General features: G+C 50.9%; 1 protein-coding gene across 2 annotated transcripts in view; it reads right to left on the reverse strand.

Annotated features, from left to right (window-relative positions):
- The window catches only part of FNIP2 (folliculin interacting protein 2), a 124798-nt gene that overhangs the window by 47166 nt on the left and 55342 nt on the right, over window positions 1-22290 (reverse strand). The window contains exons 2-8 of one of the 2 annotated variants that reach the window (XM_082838710.1): window positions 19397-19523; window positions 16291-16419; window positions 13312-13412; window positions 12262-12333; window positions 10217-10317; window positions 9960-10049; window positions 8365-8436 (exon numbers count right to left, since the gene is read on the reverse strand). In XM_082838710.1, the coding sequence (XP_082694836.1) occupies window positions 8365-8436; window positions 9960-10049; window positions 10217-10317; window positions 12262-12333; window positions 13312-13412; window positions 16291-16419; window positions 19397-19523 (692 nt within the window). The remainder of the gene's footprint in view (window positions 1-8364; window positions 8437-9959; window positions 10050-10216; window positions 10318-12261; window positions 12334-13311; window positions 13413-16290; window positions 16420-19396; window positions 19524-22290) is intronic. The other variant, XM_082838711.1, reaches the window with a different exon arrangement.

The following is a 22290-nucleotide window of genomic DNA, read 5'->3' on the forward strand; positions in this document are numbered from 1 at the left end:
GGCTGCGTCAAGCGTGCCCAGCTGTTTCCCTACCTTTGCTAAGGGGACTGGTACCTCCAGGACACCGAAGCGCTTCTGCATGAGAGTTACGTGGGGTGGGTCCCAGCTTCGTGAGCCAGGTAGAGAAATTCTCCAGTTGGTGCCACAGTTGTAAAATGTGCGGCTTTCAGTTAAATTACACCTCAGCTCAGTTTCAGCTTTGAAAGTGCTATGTGTAACACTCCTTAATGTTTTTAGTATGACTTTTCTTTTTAGAATAATTTTACAATTAGAACAAATGTTAATGCATACAGACTGCAAGGACTTTTGGAGTTTTGTACATTAATAAGAAAATAATTTGAGCTTTCATCCCCACCCTCCTGACTGAGGGGGCTCTTCAGCGAGTATCTATTTATTCCTGCAGAAATTAGCAGTGAGAAAAAAGAATAAGTCTAAAGGCTTAAAAGTGCTGATCGCTGGCTCTTCTTGGCCCATGTCATTCAAGTTCAAGATAAATGTTTAACTCCCTCTGGAAATACGTTTGCTGTTTGGAGAGTTTACTAGAAACACCGTACTGATGATCTGACTACAGGATTTGGATTTGAACAAATAGTGCCCTGAAATTCTTAAATCAAACCCATTCCCTCAACACACATTTTCTGAGCACCTACTAAGAGCCTGGTACCACCTAGGCCTGGGGCAGAAAGTTACAGCATAGAGACAGTCTCTGCCCTTAAGAAGCTCACACTTGCGGAATAAGTAAACAAGATGATTTCAGACGGTGATAAGTTCCTGTGATTTTTTTTTAAGCAACTAGGGCAAAGGTTTACTCTCTCATCAACAGTCAGAGAACACCCTTGTGAAAACGGGACGTTTCAGCTAAGAGTAAAACGCCAGCAAGAGGCATCCATGGAAAGCGCATCCCAGATGTTCCCTAGGAAAATAACTAGATCGTCTCAATAAGTCTTTAAAACAATCCATGTGTACTCCTCCTGGTACACATGGGGGACATATCCCCGCGCCCCACTCAAATATCCACTGAGCATCTCCTATATGCCAGGCGGGATTCACGCTGCTGGGGATGGAGCAGCCAGTGTGGCACAACAGGTGGGTCTCTGCCCTCGGGGAGCTTCTAGGGGAGGAGAAACAAACAAAAATCCCCAAGGAGCAAGCCTGACACTGCAAAAGGAAGTGCGAAAGTCAAGCGCTCAGAAGCTGCTATAATTCCTTCAACGGGAAGAATTCTGAGGTTGGCTTGTTTGTGTATCTGGAAACGCTGCCACCAAAATGAAAACAGGCTAATGTGACCAGGCCCCTATTCCTGCCCAAGCTCATCCGGCACACTCCCCTCACGACATCCAGCCTTCCTCTGTTCCTGGTGCACAACGGTCTTTCTGCGCCCCCCACACAAACCTGCAAAGCCTGCTCCCACCCCCGGGCTCTGCCCCAGCAGCCCACAGGCCTGAGACGCTCTTTGCTCTGGCTTCACCAAGCCAGCTACCAGTGGCACTCAAGTCAGCTGAAATTTCAGCTTCCGGGAGAGGCCTTCCTTGAGCACCCTGGTGGTGATGAGTGCCTGCCTACATTTTATAGTCTTTCTCTGTGTCCCCTTTATTGAATACAATTCCATGTCTAGTTGATCACTGATCTATCCCCACATCTGACAAAAATGTCTGGCACATAAGACGCTTAAGAAATGTTGCCGTATGAAGAACGAGAAAATGATTATGTGAAGGGCAGTGATGCCTGTCTTGATCGGCAAGCATGGCAGAAACAAAGCATTAGAATACAAATTTCTAGAGAGAGTTCAAAGCCTGAATTTATTAAAAAATTTCCTATGGTCAAAGCTGTATGCAGAGCATGTGGATTTTCTCTCCCCCCCCATCCCCCATTAAAAGAAAATCTTTCTTCTGTTTGGTGGTAATGGTGAAGGTGATGGTGGTGGTGATGATGATGGTGGTGGAGGCGGTGATGGTGATGATGGTGATGATGTTGGTGATGGTGGTGGAGGTGGTCATCGTGATGGAGGTGATGCTGGTGGTGATGATGTTGGTGATGGTGGTGGTGATGAAGGTGGTGGTGGCGATGATGGCGCTGGTGGTGGAGGTGATGTTGGTGATGGTGGTGGTGGTGATGAAGGTGATGGTGGTGGCGATGATGGCGGTGGTGGTGGAGGTGATGGTGGTGGTGATGGTGGTGGTGGTGGTGATGGTGGTGGTGATGATGGTGGTGGTGGTGGTGATGATGGCGGTGGTGGTGGTGATGATGGCGGTGGTGGTAGAGGTGATGGTGGTAATGATGGTGATGGTGGTGGTGACGGTGGTGGTGGTGGAGGTGATGGTGACGGTGAAGGTGGGGATGGTGGTGATGGAGATGGTGGTGGTGATGGTGATGATGAAGGTGATGGTGGTGGTGATGGTGGTGGTGGTGGTGGGGATGGTGGTGGTGATGATTTTGGTGAAGGTGGTGGTGGTGATGGTGGTGGTGGTGATGATGGTGGTGATGAAGGTGATGGTGGCGATGGTGGTGGAGGTGGTGGCGGTGGTAGTGCAGGTGGCGATGATGGCGGTGGTGGTGGAGGTGATGGTGGTGGTGATGGTGGTGGTGGTGATGGTGATGAAGGTGATGGTGGTGGCAATGATGGCGGTGGTGGTGGAGGTGGTGATGAAGGTGATGGTGGTGGTGATGGTGGTGATGGTGGTGGTGATGGTGGTGGTGCAGGTGGTCATGGTGGTGGTGAAGGTGATGGTGGCCCTCTCCAGAACCAGGGGGACGGAGACCCCCATGCTGGCCCGCCCCAAGCACCACATCCCAGGGCCCTCTCTGTCCCGTCTCTCACAGGCAGCCTCACTCTGTGGGTCATGAATCTCCCTTTGCCCCCACTCCCTGTGTGTGCGCATGCGTGTGCGTGTGTGCATGTGTGTGCGCATGTGTGCGTGTGTGCCATCTGTCTTCACACCCAAACGGCAGAGTGGCCAAAACTCGGGTCCTGTCTGAACACCATGACGACGCGTGCTCTTGTCCTGAAGGCTGACCGTAAAGCACTTAATAAACGTGTCTGAACATACGAGCTAGACGTTCTGCTCACACTGATGGTTTTACTACTTTCCAGGGCACAGAGAATGAAGACATTACCTTCCTGCCCGTGATCTGAGTGTGCTGCTGGGGAAGGGAGTCAGCAGCTGGAAGGAGGTGATGGCTGACCAGGCTGGGAGGCGGGTCCCAGCCCCAGCTGCCTGGACCTTCCTCTCCCCCTCGCCACGACCGCCAGATTGCAGCTTCTGCCCCACCCGTGTCCTCTTTCTGAACTACAGCTGACTGCTCATGGCTGGGGCACTTGCGGGCACTTGTGACTGAGATACTGGCCCAACACCTGTCTCCCCAGGCGCCTCCTCCCCCGGTATGGGGCATGCCCGCATGCCCTACTCGTCGTCCTGTTAGAAACTGTAAAGTCGCCCTTTGTCCCCCCCCCGCCATGCCCTGTGTCCCATTAGTCCCCGAGCCCCTCCAGGACCACCTTCCAGCACGGCTGAAACCCATCCCTGCTCTCTCCCGAGACCTTACCTGAACATTCCTAAGAGCAGCCACTCAAATAACCTCTTGAGAATGAATTTATCTTTCTGATTCATATATGCATAGGGGACACATTCACAGTGTCCAGAAAAGAATGAGAATGCACTCCCCCCATCCCTGTCCCGGGGGGACCCCTTCCAGACACATTCGATGAACACGCTTTTCTATCTTTATATGTGGAGAGAGATCTTGTATATGCCCTTTTGCTCTTGAAACATAAATGACCGTTTACTGCAACTCACTGCTGATCAACTTTTCTTTTTCACTGAAATATATCTAAGAGAACTGTTCTATTTCGAGGCCTGCTAGGCTGCCGTGCCCTTCCAACCGCCGCGTGGGGCTGCTCTGCGGGACGAACGTGACTTAAGCAGGCCCTGGATGAACATCTAGGTCCCCTCCAATGTTCTGCTAGTGACAACAGCTCGTCGTGTGAGTTTCCTACTCCTACTTTTCACCCTCCACAAAGACACTAGAAAAATGGTTCTCAAACTTGCTGTAAGTAAAGTCTATGAAGATGAACATCAGATTTTATAGATGTCTCCCTCACTTGGCTTCCTTAATACAAAAAATCAGGAGATAAGGCAAAGACCGTTGAGTAAACTGCTAATACTCTAATGTAAAAAGCACTGTGAGCTTGGTATTGAGTTTGTTCCTTTACTGAGGAAGTTTTAAAAAAAATAGGTGGATATAGTCTAACCCATTAAAGCAGTAAATGGGATATCCTTGTTATTGCTCTATTCCTTATTCTGCGTGTGTGACAAGCTATGTAAAGAGGCACTGGGGCACTTATCGTGAAGGGTAAGATGCACGAAGGCACAGAGGAGAATTAAGATTCGATTTCCTCTCTTATTATAGTAAAGCTACTGAATAACCCAGAAGAAAAGTTGGCTGTTCTTCTCAGGTACTATTCTAAAAAGGGAAAGAGGGGAAAAAACCCAATGAACTGTTTTTAAAAATTTTATGCTAACTCAGATAATCCTTTTACACTAACTTTACAAACACATGCGTGTGCATGTGCACACACACACACACACACACACACACACACACACAGCGGTGAGTTCGGGGGAGAAAAAGTTAATGGGAAAAAAATCTGTCTTCTGCCCACCTCCCTCAGTCCTGTACCCCCTGCCCAACTGATCTACTTTAGCAGCGAATATACGGGTGCAGTTTTTTCTGGAGCAGTTGGCGAGGCACCAAATAGGCCTCAAATATGGAGCCAATCAGGTTCCCCCTTTAGCTGCCCCGAACAAGACTAAGTCCAAGGGCTCACAGGGCGCCGGTGCCTTTTGTGATGAGGCTCGCCCCCCCGCCCCCCAGTCCCTGACGCTGCGGACACATTTTACCCGGGCAGCCCCAGGACCTACACCCCTGCGCAAACGAGCTTCCGAAATGGCGCTTTTGCTCGACGCTGATGCAGTTCTTTCCTCCCTCCCAGCTGTCGTCCCTCGAACACCCCCGTCCCAGGCGCCACTCCCAGGCCCCCGGCTCCCACAGGGCGGGTGAGGCAGCACTCTTCACCCGCTGTTTTAACTCTGGGTTTACATGGAGCTTCCTGAGGGCGGGTGCTAAGGGTCACTCATCTTCTACATCGCCCCAGTTCCGGCAGAGCCTGCCAGCCTAGGGGGTACAAGATTGTTATTCAATAAATGTAATAAATGTGGCTTCACGGCCTGACTCAGGGCTACCCTGCCAACCCCTTCCCTTCACCTCGACTGTAGCAAACTGGCCCAACTGTGGAAGCCACCACAGTAACTGAGCTCTCCTACAACAGAGGGCCCTCGGGAGTGCAAACCCAGACAGCGCTTTGCAGCCCCGGGGCACACGGTGCACGAGGGGCACGCGGTCAGCACCCACAACATTCCTCCCTGACGCGGGCGGAAGACAGGTGCGGGGAAGGGGCTGGCGGAGGGCGACAGAGACCCTCGGTGTCTTGTCTTTCTGCCGGGGAACCGTACTGTGTGCTCTGACTCTTCATCCGGATCGAGTTCCCCTCTGTAGAGGATGATTTAAAAAGCAAAAAACAAACATAGAAGCTTTTCTAAAGTTACTTCTTTACCGAACTACTGGGGAAGAAAAAGACTCTGAGGTCACTCTTCAGATGTGACTTGTGTGTTCAGAGCTTTGGGGCAGCCGCCATGCAGCCCGCTCATCATGAAGATGAACTGGTGTCAGCTGTGACTTCAGAGCTTCTGCTGGCCTGGTACTGACAGCTGCAAACATTCCCCATCTCCAAAGGCGCCAGCCTAGGTAACCTTGGCAACGAGTGACGTCTGCGGGACGAAAGGTCAGAGGAACTGCACACAAGCACTGCTCTCTCGTTTAAAAAAGGCGTTTCCCACAGGAGCACTGGGGTAAGCACCCTGACGCTGCTGTGTGTGCCCTGCAATGAATCCATTACCTAAATGCGCGGCAGGCCGGGAGCCGGGTGTCTCGCCACGGGGGGCGGTTTGCAGATAAGCCGGGCGGGGAGGGTGGGACGGCCCACGGGCTCACAGATGGCGGGCAACACGGAGAAATCCGCAGCACTCACGCGTCGCTGAATGTAGGTGCGGGCGTCGCCGACAGCAGTACGCACAGAGACACAGACACACAGCCGGCACAAACCCACACTCCTGCTTGCTGGCATCAAGGTGCAACAAGCGTATCTGGGGTCCAGACCCTGGGACCTAGTTCCGTCTCCAGTGAAAGGACAGGGCAACACGGAGACACAACTGATTCTAGGGATGGGGCAGGACATACATGAGGCACGTCTGGAGCATCCTGTAGTGCCAGAAAGCGAGGAAGCGCCACACACACACACACACACACACACACACACACACACACACAGACTGAGAGACGTTAAAGAAACACTGGAGCCAACGGAAAGCGCTCCACGGCTTCCACGGCCAAAGCTGGAGCCACGTGAGCGACAAAATAAAGCAGTACTGGGGTGACCTGAAGGGTGAAGTAAGCACTCTGAGTCCATATTGATATGGACGACTGACTGGCTGGACGGATGAGGAAGGAGGACAGGCTGCCACGCAGAAGAGCTCCAAGCCCCTGATGCAGCGCCCTGCCCGCAGCAGACGGGGAGAGGCCACACAGACACCGTGCCAGCCAGGCGACCAAGGCAACCATCAGCGGTCCTAACGTACGCTGACAGCACATACCCTTGGTCGGGGGCAACGAAAGTGTCACCGAACCTCCGTGACCTCTTCCAAAACGCGGTCCACCCACGTGCGGAGCATCAGACAAAGTCCCACAGCTGGCTGCTACTTCCGGAGACTGTCACGGTCGCCACAAAACACAGCGAGTCTGAGGAACTGCCTGAGCCCAGCAGAGTCAAACAGACGTGACAACTGACCGCCCCGTCTCACGGGCTAAGGCGTCAACGACGGGGGGCTGCACCGCAGCTCCCCACGGCCGTCTCGCTTGCTCTGCAAACCTACCACTGTTCTGAAAAGCAAATCTACTGAAGCTATGTGCCCCGCCTCCCAACTCTGCAGACAGGAGGCTGCAAACTACAGGAAACAGGAATAAACCGTGGCTGTGATTTCTCTCCATCTTCCACTGCGAATTCAGCTCAAACAGTCGGAGTCGCTGCTCTGCTCCAGGACGAGGACCCTGGTCCGCACAGCGCGGGCGACGTGAGGAACCAGCCACAGCGGGCGCACGAGCGGCCTTTGGTGGAGGGTGACCCTCCCAGGGGTGACCCTCCCAGGGCTGACCCGGGGGTTTCAGAGCTGCTCCCGGGACGGAAGGGGAGCAGAAGGCCCCCGGGGGCCCCGTGCAGCCAGCCCCCCATCTGCGTGGACTCCCAACAGGAGGGCGGGAGCCTCAAAGGAGACCCGGCGGGTTCAGGGGCCGAGCTGCCAACAAAGCCAAAGCTCACATTTGCGTCACGTTCACCTCTGCCCCCTCCTCCCGAGAAAGCGTTCAGATCCGGCTGCTACTGACCTTTCACTTCAATGCCAACGCGGCCCTCAACTGTCCCGCTTCTCAAAGGGCAAGGGACACTCGTCTTAGGAGCAATTTGAGTGGAACCTGGGACCCTCTGCTGCAGGGCTTGCACCTGGACACACCTCTCCTCCACCCACAGATACAAAGAAACTATAAGGGACTAAAAATAACTGGGGGCACGCGCAGTTGGGGCACATTATGGACAAAAGATACAAAGAGACCAAAAAACCCAACTGCCACTTCTGAAGAGGCTGGAGCAAAGACAGGGGTTCGGGAGCAAAAGCAGGGCGCTGCACACGCCGTCTGCACTCAGCACCGCCTGGGGGCGGGCAGAACACCTAAGCCGCCCTCTGGCCTGAGCCCTGGACACAGCCCTGCCCTCACGCCTTATAAGGAACTAGCTCATCCCCGCTCAGGGAGCGAGCCAGCAAGGGAACCTGTCCTTTGTTCTCCTTCCCTCATGCTGCAGCAGGGGCCCCAATAAAGCCTTGCCTCAATTTCTTGTCTGGCCTCTAGTCAATTTCTACTGCCCAAGGAGGCCCAGAGCCCTGGTCGGTCACAACTTGACATGAGCAGAGAAGGGGCACAGGGGACAAAATCTAGAGCGTCACGACCCCAGGACAGAAGCAGGCCACGGACGGCCCATGGCCACAGCCAGAGGCATTCCCATGCACAGCGTCCTTCCCCTGGTTGGGCGCTCAGGACCCAGAAGGCCCCAGGGCCACTGGCTCAAGGAGGCTCCCCCCTTTTAGCGGGACGCTGCTTGACGTACGGTCGTCTCGCGGGAGCCGGCCCTGTGCACGTCACACCCAGATCTCAGAGGGAGGGCTCGCTCCCCGGCGCCGCCGGCAAGAGGAAAGCACGTACCTGAGCGGGCGATGCCGCTGTCCCTGTCTTCGCTCTGCCCTCTGCTCGGCATGTCGACCGGAGTGCTGTGCACTGCAGGAAGCAAGGAGACCTGGTCACGGGGCTCGCAGAGGCGGGCTGCTCAGACCGCCTGCGCTCGCTTTACGCCTGCTGGCGGTGACCGCACGAGGACACACAGGGAGGGACGGGAAAGCAGAATGCATCTCAGAAAAGACGGGGGAAGGAGGGGGCAGAGGCCAGCGACCACCTGCCCGTGCCTGTCCCCCGGCAGCACTACAGAGGCTCTTCCGAGGGCCTCTCGCCCCTAAAAGAAGCCGAGTCATCAGCTGTGAGGACACTTCATACGACGAGCAGACATCCTCGAGCAGATACTTTCAGCCATTTTCCTCATTAGTAGTAGTTAAATAGCATTTAAGTATTTCAGTAGTTTCAATGTACTGAAATACTGCAAAATATTAATAAGTACTTTCAAAATGCTTTCTAATCAGTTTCAGCGGTAACTACAGGCAACCTCGAGAAGAGAAAGGCTTGAAAACCATTTCAGGAATTTAAAAAACCCTTCTGTGTTTTATAAACCCTCTCTTGGCAGACAGAAACACTTATATTCATTTTCAAATATCTCTTCCTCTGCCTCTTTTCCATATACACCCGTACACAACACTACTGCAGAGGTGCTAGGAAAACACTCTAAAGGACTGCAGACTTCCAGGAATGCTTTATGTTGGTCTCAACTGTGTACCGCTGAGCTATACGGTAGCTCCCACGTTGCTACCGTAAGCGTTCCGGTGCACGAGAAGCCTGCCGCTCTGCCTGATTATTACACGTGGCAGCTACTTTGTGAAGCGTGTTTATTTTCACAATTTTAAGGAGAGTATATAAACATGCTATCCTCACCTGGAAGTAGGCAGGAGGGTGTCAGTCAGTTAAATAGGGTGCCTAGCATAGTTCGGCTACGGTGAAAAGCAGAATGCAGAGTACCGTCTGCGGTAAACACAACCCCTAACGTTAGCAATGAAGGCTCCCACGCTAGTTAATCACGCCAGCCTGCGGCAGACATTCGGCAGCCTGGGCTAGACGGCCAGGCCGGTCTCAGGATGTACCTACCCAGAGATGGAGGTGGCTACACCTGTAAAGAAGCTGGAAAGTACATTTGAACTACTTAAATGCTACGGACAGAGAGAGGGAGAGGGGGAGGGAGAGGCCGGTCTTCCATGCTCTTGTTAGAGTGACTTTTGAAGACACAGTGCAGGTAAGGGTGCAGGTGAAAAATGGATCAAAGATGCCACGGCAAAGAGAAACAGTTCACGGCAGAGGAAGAGGCCGAGGAAAATCGGAAGATGTTATCCTCTTAGAAACACGAAGGGCTCATTTCAGATCCAAACCGGCTTACGCCACGGGGGTATTAGCAGAGACATTTCCAACAGGGGTTCTGGGGTGGAGGTTTCAGAACGCCAGGCGCTCGGCAGCACGTGGAACTAAACATCTCACGAGCCCCTTGGATTTCTAGAGAGGCGCCCAACAGATTTGTTTCTAAGAACCTGCCCCGGAGTTACTAACGTGTGCAGGTCGCACCATACTCAGCATTCCACACAAACCTGCAAAGAAAGAGGCACTGCGGCTGAGCCGGAGCGGTCCTCCTTCAGCCGCCCCCGGGGGCAGTTTGCTGCCGCATCCCTGCAGCACACCTGGGGCGGAGACACACACGGGGGCGAACAAAGTACACACACAGAAATAAACGCAGATTAAAGATAATGCCACCGCAAAACACCACCACAAACTCAAAGAGAGCAAAACGGACACCCACGACGGCGGGACCCGGAAAGCGAGGCCCCGCTTACGTGGCGGAGTTTACCTAGGTTACTTCCAGTACGACAGGGACCCAGGTTATTCTGATTTGTGTTCAGCTTCCCCAGGTTAGGATCTTGGTTGATGTATTCGAAGCTGTCTTGCAAGCTAAGTCCAGAGAGGGAAGGAAGGGAGAGAGAGGAGAAAAACATCAAGGGACGAACAAAGCTGTTTGCTAACAGACAACTTCTCTTCATGAATTAATAAAGTCTCACATCTACCGAAGAGACTTCAACTTTAGGGGAATTTGTTGCAGGAAAAGACAAGACAGGCTTTGGGAGGGAGTTCAACCTATAGAACTAAATGACACATTCCGAACAATTTCACAGTATTATGTAATGAGGGACACCGAATTCTGAAATCTTCCTCTGGTGACTGATACCTAGGATACGGTTGTTCATTTCAAGGGTAATTTTACAGAAACCCTCAAAATGAAATTCATTTTAACTCTTAGTTAACATCCATGAGCAATTCAGCAACCTTTTTCAGGAGGAGCATGTAACAGAAATTATGATTCTTACAGGAGTCTGATTTCACAACTTCTTAAAAGTTAGAATTACTCATAAACACACGTGAGAGAAGCAGCTTTTAATAATTTATTGTATTTGTTAACAAATGAAATAAAGATGTCGAGGATAATATAGCATAATGAAGCCAAAATAATTTTGACTTAAATCTGAGCTTGATATTTAATTAGAGGGAGTTAGTATAATAAATGTTCAGGTAATATCAAGGGTCAGAAAAACAATACCTCACAAAAAAATAGATATCAATTCCTATACTGGCTTAAGTCATGACAATCCAGTGTTAAATGCTCAAAAAAGTAAATTCGTTATTCTGTTGAAAAGTAAGCAGACTTACTCAAAGGTACCCAAATTTGAAGAGGAACATACTTTTAATTTCTTAGGATTGTAAAAAATAACAGCCTTCATTTGACCCCTAAGAATACCCCTTTAATTTACAATAAACATTTCTTCCAAACTTACCCAAATGTAATAAATGTTCTGTTGTTTTATTCAAAACAGAAGTATGTGGACTATTTCTGCTTGAAAACTTCAAACTATACGAACAGTTGTGCCAGACTAAGAGTTAAGTCAGACGTTTAAGTTCTTAGTCGACACAGAGTGTAAACTTAACAGGGGAAACTCGGGGGCGGGCTTCCCTGGTGGCGCAGCGGTTGAGAGTCCGCCTGCCGATGCAGGGGACGCGGGTTCGTGCCCCGGTCCGGGAAGATCCCACATGCCGCGGAGCAGCTGGGCCCGTGAGCCATGGCCGCTGAGCCTGCGCGTCCGGAGCCTGTGCTCCGCAACGGGAGAGGCCGCAGCGGTGAGAGGCCCGTGTACCGCCAAAAAACCAAAACACAAACAAACAAACACACACTCGGGAGTGGAAATCAAAATATTGCCTGGCCTGAGTCCTCACCGACCACAGAGGCTACACGGATGGCTCAGACAGACGGTCCCTCCTGCCCTTCAGGTGCCTCTCAGCTTGGGAAACTCACCCTGTGCCTCATTCCTTCAGAAATAAATAAACGAGCAGACTGACAGGTGAGATTTTTTTGTTTAGTTTTGTTTTGCTTTGGTTTTGGTTTTGGCCGTGCCACGTGTGGGATCTTAGTTCCCCGACCAGGGATCACACCCGGGCCTCGGCAGTGGAAGCGCAGAGTCCCAACCACTGGACCGCCAGGGAATTCCCGAGATTTTTTTTTTATAAGATGAAATAATATCCTTTTCCCCTTCACTTTTCATTTTCCAGGGAATGAGAACATGGTGACTGGCAGTAGGAACAGAGTGGGTTAACAGGTGAAGACCCCCAATGTATGTATGTAGACCATCACTTGTCTTTAAGGCCACCTGCTAAGGCCCAAGGCCTCTTCATACTCACTATGTATTGGACAAAGGCCACCTTGAAAACCCCTTTGTTAATGTGGACTCATCCTGCTTCTAACCTCAAAAAGCCTTACGGCCCTCAAAGAACGACTCTACCCAGAAACAGCCACTTGGAAAATTGGGGGGGGGGGTGGGGAGGGAAGGGGGAAAATCCCGCACTTACTTATTTGTACTCCCACAGAAGCTGCCCATTCTGGCGGAGAAGACTTTACTAACCATCAGCTGTGGAGGAGAACTGGAGAAAAAACAAACGGACAGAAGAGGGAGAGATGCATGGGTTTTTTTTTGTTTTTTGGGTTTTTTTTTTAACTTTCTCTCAAGCTTTTATTCATTTCTATATCTTATTTTACAGAAAATGAGATGTGCATTTTTCAAATCACTGTATCAATGGGGTGTCTAGATTTTTTTCTAATTTTATCATTTTAAAATCCCAAGAATGTTAAAACCCTGAGAGAGAGCTATGGAGACACTGCCAGGGCCGTTTTCCTTGGGAGTAAATATTTCAGATGTACAAACTTCGCTTCGCAGAAATATTGCAAAGCAGAAGTTTGTTTTTTTCTCAGGGTATATTTTCCACCTGCCATGTGGCACAGATGAACAGACAGAAGGTTATAAGTGCAGGATTGGGAAAAGGCTTCCTTTCACACATCGTAGAGCTTGTGCTTCCAGCAAGTTAAATTCTATCCTGACATGCAGATAAGGAACGTGTTCTTTAATGTCGTCACATTCTGCTTTTTGCAGAAACTTTTATTCTAGACACCATTCCCTAGAAACAAAAATAAAACTCGGCATGCGTTCAATAATTTGAAAAAATATGTATCTCAGTACAAGGAAAAAATCACGACAAACTTTAATCTGAAAATGGAAAATTTGTGAAATTCTGACTTTTTAAACTTAAAATATTTGAATAACTCTGATTAAAAGTATTGCTATTACTAACCTAGCAGATACTCAAAATGCTTTGGGACGCATTTTTCACTTACAGTACTTAGCTAAAGCTTAGGATTTTGTCCTGCTAAGCTGATTCAAGGTCAGAGTGATGTAGAAAATGTCAGACTATTTGAACTGCTAAAGATATGCAAAAGGTATCAAGTGCTAGCAAATACGAGATGACAAAGTTTAAATTATTATTTTACTGCATAACAGTTTTGCGCATGTTTGAATGGAGTCATCATCCCCAAGCCACGTCTCACGAGCAGTGGACGGAACTCACCGTATGTAGTGAATCTTCAGGGTGGAGCCTTTGTAGCTCATGGCGACCGAGCCGAACATCATCTCCCCAAGCATGTTGACATCAGAGGCGGGGCGCGTGTACTACCAGACGTGCAAGAAACCAAAATCGTGTCGAGTACAACACGATAGAAAATAATGTGCAATTTTGTTGGTAATTAGAACCATTTCTCAAAGCAGCAACTGATCATTTTACAATCTTAATCTACAATGATGACTGCCTACTCTTTTCCCCAAATTATCACTAATGTTCATGATTTCTTCTTTATACGTTGTATCCTCGTACAGGATGCAAGCGCTTTACCAGAGTTCACTTTTAATCTGGTTATGAGAAACAATGACTTTCATCGTCCCCATTTACAAAGTCTAAATACAAAGATTAAGTGACGGAAGAGGCAGAGTAACTCCTCTTGATACTAAGAACACATCCTGAAATGAAATATAGCTCAGGGTTATCCAACCAAAATCAACGTGTGGAACAAAAATGCCAATCGGTGTGGGCAGGGTTTCGTGGGTCCAAAAGATAACGGACAGTCTGGTCACCCCAGAGTTTGACTGAAACATTTTTAAATTTTTTGACCCCCTAGCTTCTGACCAGTCTTCGGCGTCCCCTTTATCACCGCAGAGGGTGGACGGCACCTTCCCCCATCCCCCGCTATTCAAACGGCTCCTGTCACAGCCAATGGGCGCTTCCCAGTTTGCTCTATTAAACGTCTCACGGTATCTGATGCACATGATTGCTCTCCTTTTTATATTTTTTAAATTACTTTTTATTTTTTTTAGAAAGGCAGACTGCCACGTGCAGCGCCTCATTTGGATGTGTCTGGAGTCTTGGAAGCTCGACTACCCTACGTTCTCCTACAAATGGACCTTGAGAGCTTGTCTGCAGGTTCTAGCAGGGGAGCGCAGCTACTTGTATACCCCTGACCGAAGAACGGTCCTCCTCTACCGGGGAAGGTCGTCCTCTCCGACCGAGAGCGCAGCTTCGGGAGGGACGCACCTGGAACGGTGAGGGAGGAAGGGGACACCCGCCTAGCCAGCCCGATCGGCCGAATCAACCCTGGCGATCAATGGGGTGACAGATGTCGCAGCCAGATGGCCCTCACATCCTGCTCTCCCTTTTATTTTTATTTATTTTTTTGCGGTACGCGGGCCTCTCACTGTTGTGGCCTCTCCCGTTGCGGAGCACAGGCTCCGGATGCGCAGGCTCAGCGGCCATGGCTCACGGGCCCAGCCGCTCCGCGGCATGTGGGATCTTCCCGGACCGGGGCATGAACCGGCGTCCCCTGCATCGGCAGGTGGACTCTCAACCACTGCGCCACCAGGGAAGCCCTGCTCTCCTTTTTAAATCTCTACCTTCTCAAGTCATCCCTTGTACAGGGTCACTGTCTGCGTCCTCAGCCGCTGCTGTGATTCCAGTTATTCCCGACGGGAACCCCCATACCTTCATCTCGGGGCCCGGACTCCCCTGGAGCTCAGGCGGCTGGAAGCCAAACGCCCTCACTCACATGACGTAACACTGTGCGTACTGTGAACATATGATGACACACAGGTGCATGCGTTTAGATACAGGATGCTCAGCTCCCACTGTAAGTGGTGGTGACACACACTGAGGATGGATGTGAGTGTCAACCAAACCAGTGCGCACGACACCCGCACGGCCTGACCGAAACCGTACCTCCATCTCCTGTGACCCAGGCCACCAGCCAGACTCTCTGCTGCCTCGCTTTCTACCCAAGCAAAACCATGGCCATCAGCCTTTCAACTCCAAATCCACACGCATACACGTATATATCCACACACACGGACACACATATACACGCCTACTTACACCTGCTTGCAAAGGAGGAAAGAGGAGCAGACATCTGTCCGCCTGATTTAACGAGCCTGCTACCAACCTCTTCTCGCTTCCTGCAGACAGAAACTAACAGGCTTTCACCTTCTTTATGAATAACTTCCACCCATCACCTCCATTTCTGAACCTGCTTTTTCTTGGGGTACAAGGTCCACGTGCCAACTGCAATTCTCAACTCACTGAAAATTTCACTCTATGCTGTTGTAACCACATACTGCTTTGAGAGCCGGCAGCTCTGTGGAATAAGGGCAGACGCACAGCAGCGATCCCCACCGTGAAACGAACAACGTTCTATACACCTGTGGCTGCTGGTATACACCTCCCTGGCTTTGCTGTGTCAGCGACACGGCAGACAAAATTCCTCATAGCTCCGAAAATAAAAATAAACACTCATGTATCCTCCATCAGGTAGTACCCTTCTGCTATTCAATATTTATGAAACCTCTTTCCTTGCGCCCAGCTGGCCAACACTTCTCAGTATACCAGCCCTTCACACTTCCCACTCCAGTTGGGTCTTGCCTTCCCAGCTGCTCCTATACAAGGCTTTCTTCCTTCTACTGGCAAGTGCTATCTTCTCAGGATGACAATATTCATCCCCAGAATCCTCAGAGCTCTTAGAAAAAAACCTGGAAAACACATGTGCACTAATCTGGTTCTGACCACCAAGGAAGCAGAACAGGAGGGTTTACCTCCTTTGCAACATTTCTCTTCATTCGGTGTGTGTTTCACGGGATCACTGCTGCTCCGTTATAGTTTTTATCAAGAGATAAAGCCAAAGTGTGAGCACAGCACTGGCCTGAAACACCTAAGAGCCCGTTTTGGGGTTTTTTTGTTGATTTGTTTGTTCCATTTTTATTGGAGTAGAGTTGACGTACAGTGTTGTGTTAGTTTCTGCTGTAGGGCAAAGTGAGTCAGTTACACGTTATACACACATCCCCTCTTTTTAGATTCTCTTCCCATAGAGCCCATCACCGAGTCCTGGGCAGGGTTCTGGATACGTAGTCTCCTATCCCAGGGACGGGGCCCTCAAGCAGCCATTACCCCCGAGGAGAAATGGCAGTAAATGGCTCCAGCCTACGGGGTATTCCGCACGCAGGGTGGTTGTACCTGGTACTTTGGAAGCTGCTCCTTGGCATGTGGTAATGATCCCCCGGAAGAGCCGTGGGAAGAGAGGCTGCCGCTGCCACCGCCTTGACAGCACTTGGCTGGCGTTTTCGTGGGGACGTCCTCCGTTTTCTGGGTGAACAGGGAGAGGAGGGTAAACACACCGCCCCCACTGAGCGTACCGGGCTCCCCAGCACACGCTCACTGGGGGCCCCTTTCTCACATCGTTCTGTTCTGTTGAGCCTCAGCTGCATAGAAAAACCGGGACGTTGTTGTTTTCTTTTTAACGAGGACAAAAGAGTGGTTCCTGTGAGTCTATAACATTTGGAAGAGGAAGATGCTGAGAAGGGTGACAGAGGTGGTGGGTTATGTATTAAGACTATTCTCTTTATTTTATTATTATTATTATTATTTTGGCAGCACGGCTTGCAGGATCTTAGTTCCCTGACTGGAGATTGAACCCAGGCACCCTGAACTGGAAGCATGGAGTCCTAACCACTGGACCACCAGGGAAGTCCCCAAGAACACTTGACGTTTCAATTCATGTTCTAAAATCATCGATGAGATCTGACCTCTGTTCTGGTTGTTAGAGGGTTTTTGAGTACTAGGTAGAGTCATAATCTATAAAGTTGATGAGGATACAGACATTGCTTCAAAGTTAAATTTTCCCCAGGCAAACGGAATTGAGAAGGCAGAAGTATTTATTCATCTGGAAAGACCAGCATGTGCTTTAATGACACACCTCCCCCCGCACGGCTTTAGAGAAAGTCATGAGGTCAAGCTTGTGAAAGATGAGGACAAAATGCTGGAACGGGGCTGCTGTGATCACACAGCGTGTGAGGCAACACGGCCTTCAAAGGTCACGGCTTGTAGAGGATTAGCTACTACACGTTCCCTACATGGAGTTCATGGCAGATTTTTATGACAGTGACACAGAGGCCTAAGGATACACCTTCACTAACGTTTCCCTTCCTCCTAGGCCAAGATACACTACTCCCTACAGAAGCAGCCTGTACCCTCCGTGATACGTTGTTTCTATCCTGAGTCTCCTTTGCTTTTTTGTGCGTAGATTTGCTTGGAAAAACATGAATGCAAGTGCAGCTTATCTAATCTCCAGTGTGACAGTCACACTGATGGTCGAATGCAAATGCCTGCAGTCACGTGCCTGCTGCTGACTCCTGACATTTCGTGCCTGCCCATGGGGTGGGGGTCTGAAGATGGGGGAAGAACAGAAGGGGAACAGGAAGCCTGCCCCCAGCGGTCGCGGGCGGGATGGCGATCCACGGCCCTGCAGGGCCTGGAGTGACACGCGGTCCACACCCACCCCACACTGCTGGGCCCACTGGCCGTGCCGTCCACAACTGGCGACAGCTCCCGGTACAGTGAGCAGAGCCCCCGCTGGACTCCCTCTGCAGCCTTGGGCAGTTTCCAAGCCTCCCCGGGCCCAGCTGCCTCTGTGAGGAAATGAGTGCGTCCATCCCAGGAAGCTTCTGTTCCAGACTCCGGGGTCATCATTGCTCCTACAGACAGGATTCCGGTTATTTTTGCAAACCGGTGAGAATTTTTTCCCTCCACCTGCTACCACCATCAGGAACCCTAGTGACGGAGCGTGGGTGTGCAACTACACCATCTGTGCAAGGCCTTGGGGAGACAGGAAGTGATGTGGGAAAACAGGGGGAAGCCGTGTGCGGTCCACCAAACAAAGGGCCGAGTGCTGGCTCACCTGAACTAATACCAATCTACCATGGCAGCCTTCGCTGAATCACCGAGAGATTTCTCATCTCCCCTGCTCCAGCCACCCACCTAACAAGCCCAGCAATGGGTGTAATGATTAGCTACCTGGCCAGCTTCCACGTGAAAGCACCACGGGATCCGCACAGCTAAACCGCCTTTAACCAGACACTTCCTTCCCGCAGAAACGACCGTATCAGAAGCAGGACGAGACCTCAGCCCTGACGAGACCGAGACCCTGACATAAACTATTCAGCTACTTAGCTGCACATTCTCTAAACTGCCAGGATTCGGTCAGTACAGGTATCAGGTTACTGAACATGAAAAGAAGGAACACAAAGGGATGTATTTAAGTTGTAGACATCTGAATAACTGCTGAAAGGCGACAAGTCAGAAGTACACTGGATGGCCACCCTGAAGACTCACAGGGAGGACTAGACCCTGCTCCTGCCTGGACACATCACTCTACCTTTCCCATTCTGGCTCCGAGGGATCAAGAGCTGCTCTGTCCCCACTTTACCCACCCTCAGACCTCCACGCCCCATACCACCACCACCAGCACTACGACCACCACCATCACCTCTGTCACCTCCACCATCACCTCCATCACCATCACCTCCATCACCTCCATCACCATCACCTCCACCATCACCTCCATCACTATCATCACCTCCATCACCACCAACACCTCCATCACCGTCACCACCACCATCACTTCCATCACCATCACCTCCACCATCACCTCCATCACTATCATCACCTCCATCACCACCAACACCTCCATCACCATCACTTCCATCACCATCATCTCCATCACCACCACCACCCTCACCTCTACCATCACCACCGTCATCATCACCACCACTACTACCCCCACACCGCTCTCCGCTATAAAAAGGAAATAAAACTTCCTTGGTCAAACAGGCTTGGGTTGCAGGCCCTTCTGCAGACGACAGTGCATGTTAGCACCCTGCAGCCCCGTGGCAAGGAAAGCGCTCCAGTTCTGTCTAACCCAGCGCTATGTATCACCTCTTACTATCTATGGGTAATACCAGACCTTCCCTTCAGGCGAACGCTTCATGAATTTTAGCATTCTCAGTCTTCCCATTAACAGCACACACTTGGCATCAAAATCCTACTGGATTGCAACTTACCAGCAAAGTCACTTCTGGTAACATCTAAAGTACGATGCTTAGCATCTGCACGATGACTCGCTAACAGTCTCACCTGTGTATATTAATAAGAACGCAAATGGGGTGGGCGGAGGGACCTCTGCCCGTGTTTCCTCTGAACCACTGACGGCGCTGTGCAATTCAGCCCAAAGAGCAGGCAATGGACGAACAAACAAAAAGGACGAAAGCGAATCCGTAGTTCCTACCTGAGCTGCCGCCTCCTCGATCTTGTGAACAGCTTTAGAGTCAAACAAGACTTGTCTGCCTCTCCTCTCACAGTCCTGGTAAACTATCAGGCGAATCTCGTTCAGGTCCAACTCCGAACAGGACCAACTGTGGATTCACAAGAGAGAAAGAAGTCGTGTTAGCGGCGACGCTCGGGATGGTCGCAGACAGACAAGTCTCCCAGCCGGTGTCCGCCTGCACACGGAAGCCCCAGTGTGCAGAAGGCGTGATCCCCACAGACCCGGGCACATGGCCCTGTCCGTGGACTCCGATGGGCCAGTGCCCATGACCAAGGCTGGGAAGGCTCCTGAGATGATAAACCACTGGAGAGAAAGCTTCTCCTTCCAAAGCAACTTTGGGCAGAGACATCAGGCAGGAGCGGCCAGGGCTGCGGAGGGAGCTGAACCCGGCACCTGGGTTCTGGGGGCGTCACAGCTGAGGTCGGAGGCTCTGGAGCGTTCAGGCCTCTGCGCCATTGAGCCAGGAACCTGCAGCCTGTCAGGGGAGCCCTCGCTTTTCCTCTCCCACCCACCCAGGCTCAGGACAAACAGAGAGGGCTCACATGTCCTGAAACTTAGCCTTTTCTTGTATTGTGGCTGGTCTGACACAGAAGTTTGGAAAACCAAGTGCATCACGGTACAGCATCTGAATGGCAGAAAATGACCATCAGCGATAAAGCCAACCCAAAGCCACTGGGACAAAACTGCTCCGAACGCAGGTTCGTTCTCGAGCAACAAGTGAAATGAAATCAGAACGCGAGGACTAAGAAAGGGCAACCATCGAGATGCACCGCTTTGGGCATCTTCAGTTATGTGTCTGTTAACCAGTCGACGCAGATCTGAGCGCCTGCTGTGTAACCGTCACTGTGCTCGAAGCTAGAGAGCGAGCAGTTGTTTAACGAAGCAGACTCTGTCCCTGCCCTCAGGGAGGACACAGTTCAGTGCGGAACACTGGGCGAGTCGTCACGTGTAACTACAGATGTCCAAGGGCAAGAAAGAAAAGGATGTGGTAAGACTCATATTTTCAAGTTTAAGCGGTGCTGGGGAGCGGCAGGGAAGTCCCTAGGATTTAAGGAAGGGACATTTAAGCAGGACTTGAAGAAGCAGGAGTTAAAGAGAGGTAAAGTGTGGGAATGAAGGACACAGCAGGAAGAGGACTGGAAGGAGGAGATGCAGGAAAAGACAGGCAGAGGGAGACAGCGAGCTGCGGAGGGCGGTGGGCAGGTGGCAGCAAGGGCCAGCTCATCCCTGAGCGCAGGCGAGCAGGTCGGGAAACTCAGCCTGCACTTTCGAGAGGTCAATTTGCAGCTCTAAGGAAAACAGGGCTGGGGCGGATTAAGAGGAGAAGCAGGAGGGCCAGGTAGAATTTACTCTTCAGAGCTTGGGCCCTTCAAACCGAGGCTAGAGTGACGGCAGCCGGGGGGAGGAGAGGGGACGGGTACCGGCGGCAGGTTCAGTGTGGACAGAGGCCGGCGGGCGCCAGGCGCTGCGAGCACAGAAGAGGAAGGTGGTGGCAGACGGAGAGTTAGAGGACAGACAACATGTGAAGTCACACACATGTGGATACAGATACACATCCTCTGAGATCCGTTTCTCCATCAGTGCGATGGACATATTAACACCAAGCTCGCAAAGCTGCCGTAGAAATTAAATGAAAGTGCTTTACACAGCGGCTGACACAGGTAAGCGCTCCGAAATGCTAACAATTACCGAAAGAACTGTTCATGCTAACGATTTTTTAGAAACATCGCTACAGCATCTGGTCCCCAACCACGAATTGCGCATCACTGGTCCTCTCCTTTTCAGGCTGTGGTAGTCAACACAGAACACATGCTTTTCGGGGAGCAGATCTGTTGTCTTAAATCCTAGTCTTCAAAACATCAAGTTCTGGTTGCACCTTCTCAACAGCCTGTGCTCTAAGCTGCCAGGCCCAGCACCCTTGGTGCTGTTTTTTTTTTTTTTTTTGCGGTACGCGGGCCTCTCACTGTTGTGGCCTCTTCCATTGCGGAGCACAGGCTTCGGACGCGCAGGCTCAGCGGCCATGGCTCACGGGCCCAGCCGCTCTGCGGCATGTGGGATCTTCCCGGACCGGGGCACAGAACCCGCGTCCCCTGCATCGGCAGGCGGACTCTCAACCACTGCACCTCCAGGGAAGCCCTGGTGCTGGTTTTGCTACAACTCGGCAAGTTTGTTTCAGAAGTTGATTGTCTCCTGCTCTCGGTCCAGGCCTGACTGGTTGGACACGTCCCCCTAACCCAAACTGGGCTGCGCAGTCAGGGCCTGTTTTTTGCCGTCGCGCGCTGAGAGCTGACCTGAGGACCGAGTCACCAGAGGAAGCAGAGGGGAGCCGTCAGCCAGCTCTCTGTCACCCCAACCCGACAAGTCCCGAAGGAACCATGACATTTTACACCAGGTCATTAAAAACACCCTCTGCAATTGCTAAAGCACAGTACACAGTTCGAAGTCATTAACATCGAAAAAGCGACAAAGATTTAATGGCTTTTTGTTTTCATGCTCAATCTGTTTTGCCCCAACAATGACATCTTGTCAAAACAGCGTTATCATTTACAAAGCAACCTGCTCAGTCCTTATTTCTGAGGGTTAACGGTGACTCAAATGTCAGTCGAACTGAGGACAGCCCCTCTGGAAGAGCTACAATGTAATAATGATCACAACACCCTATAAAACATTTCACGTGATTTTTCAATTTAAAAAGATGAAAAGAAAAGACACGGGAAAGGAAAACCTTGTATGTCAGATGGTCCAACTTTTTGACCATCCGAATACTTTATAAAGCATTTTCTAAAATACGAGGAAAACTCTATTTTTCTTCTTGCACATGAATAGTGTCACTGATTTAACACCTAATTGTAATT

This window comes from Leucopleurus acutus (genome assembly GCF_964270905.1).
Source record: "Leucopleurus acutus genome assembly, chromosome: 4".
Classification (NCBI taxonomy): Eukaryota; Metazoa; Chordata; class Mammalia; order Artiodactyla; family Delphinidae; genus Leucopleurus; species Leucopleurus acutus.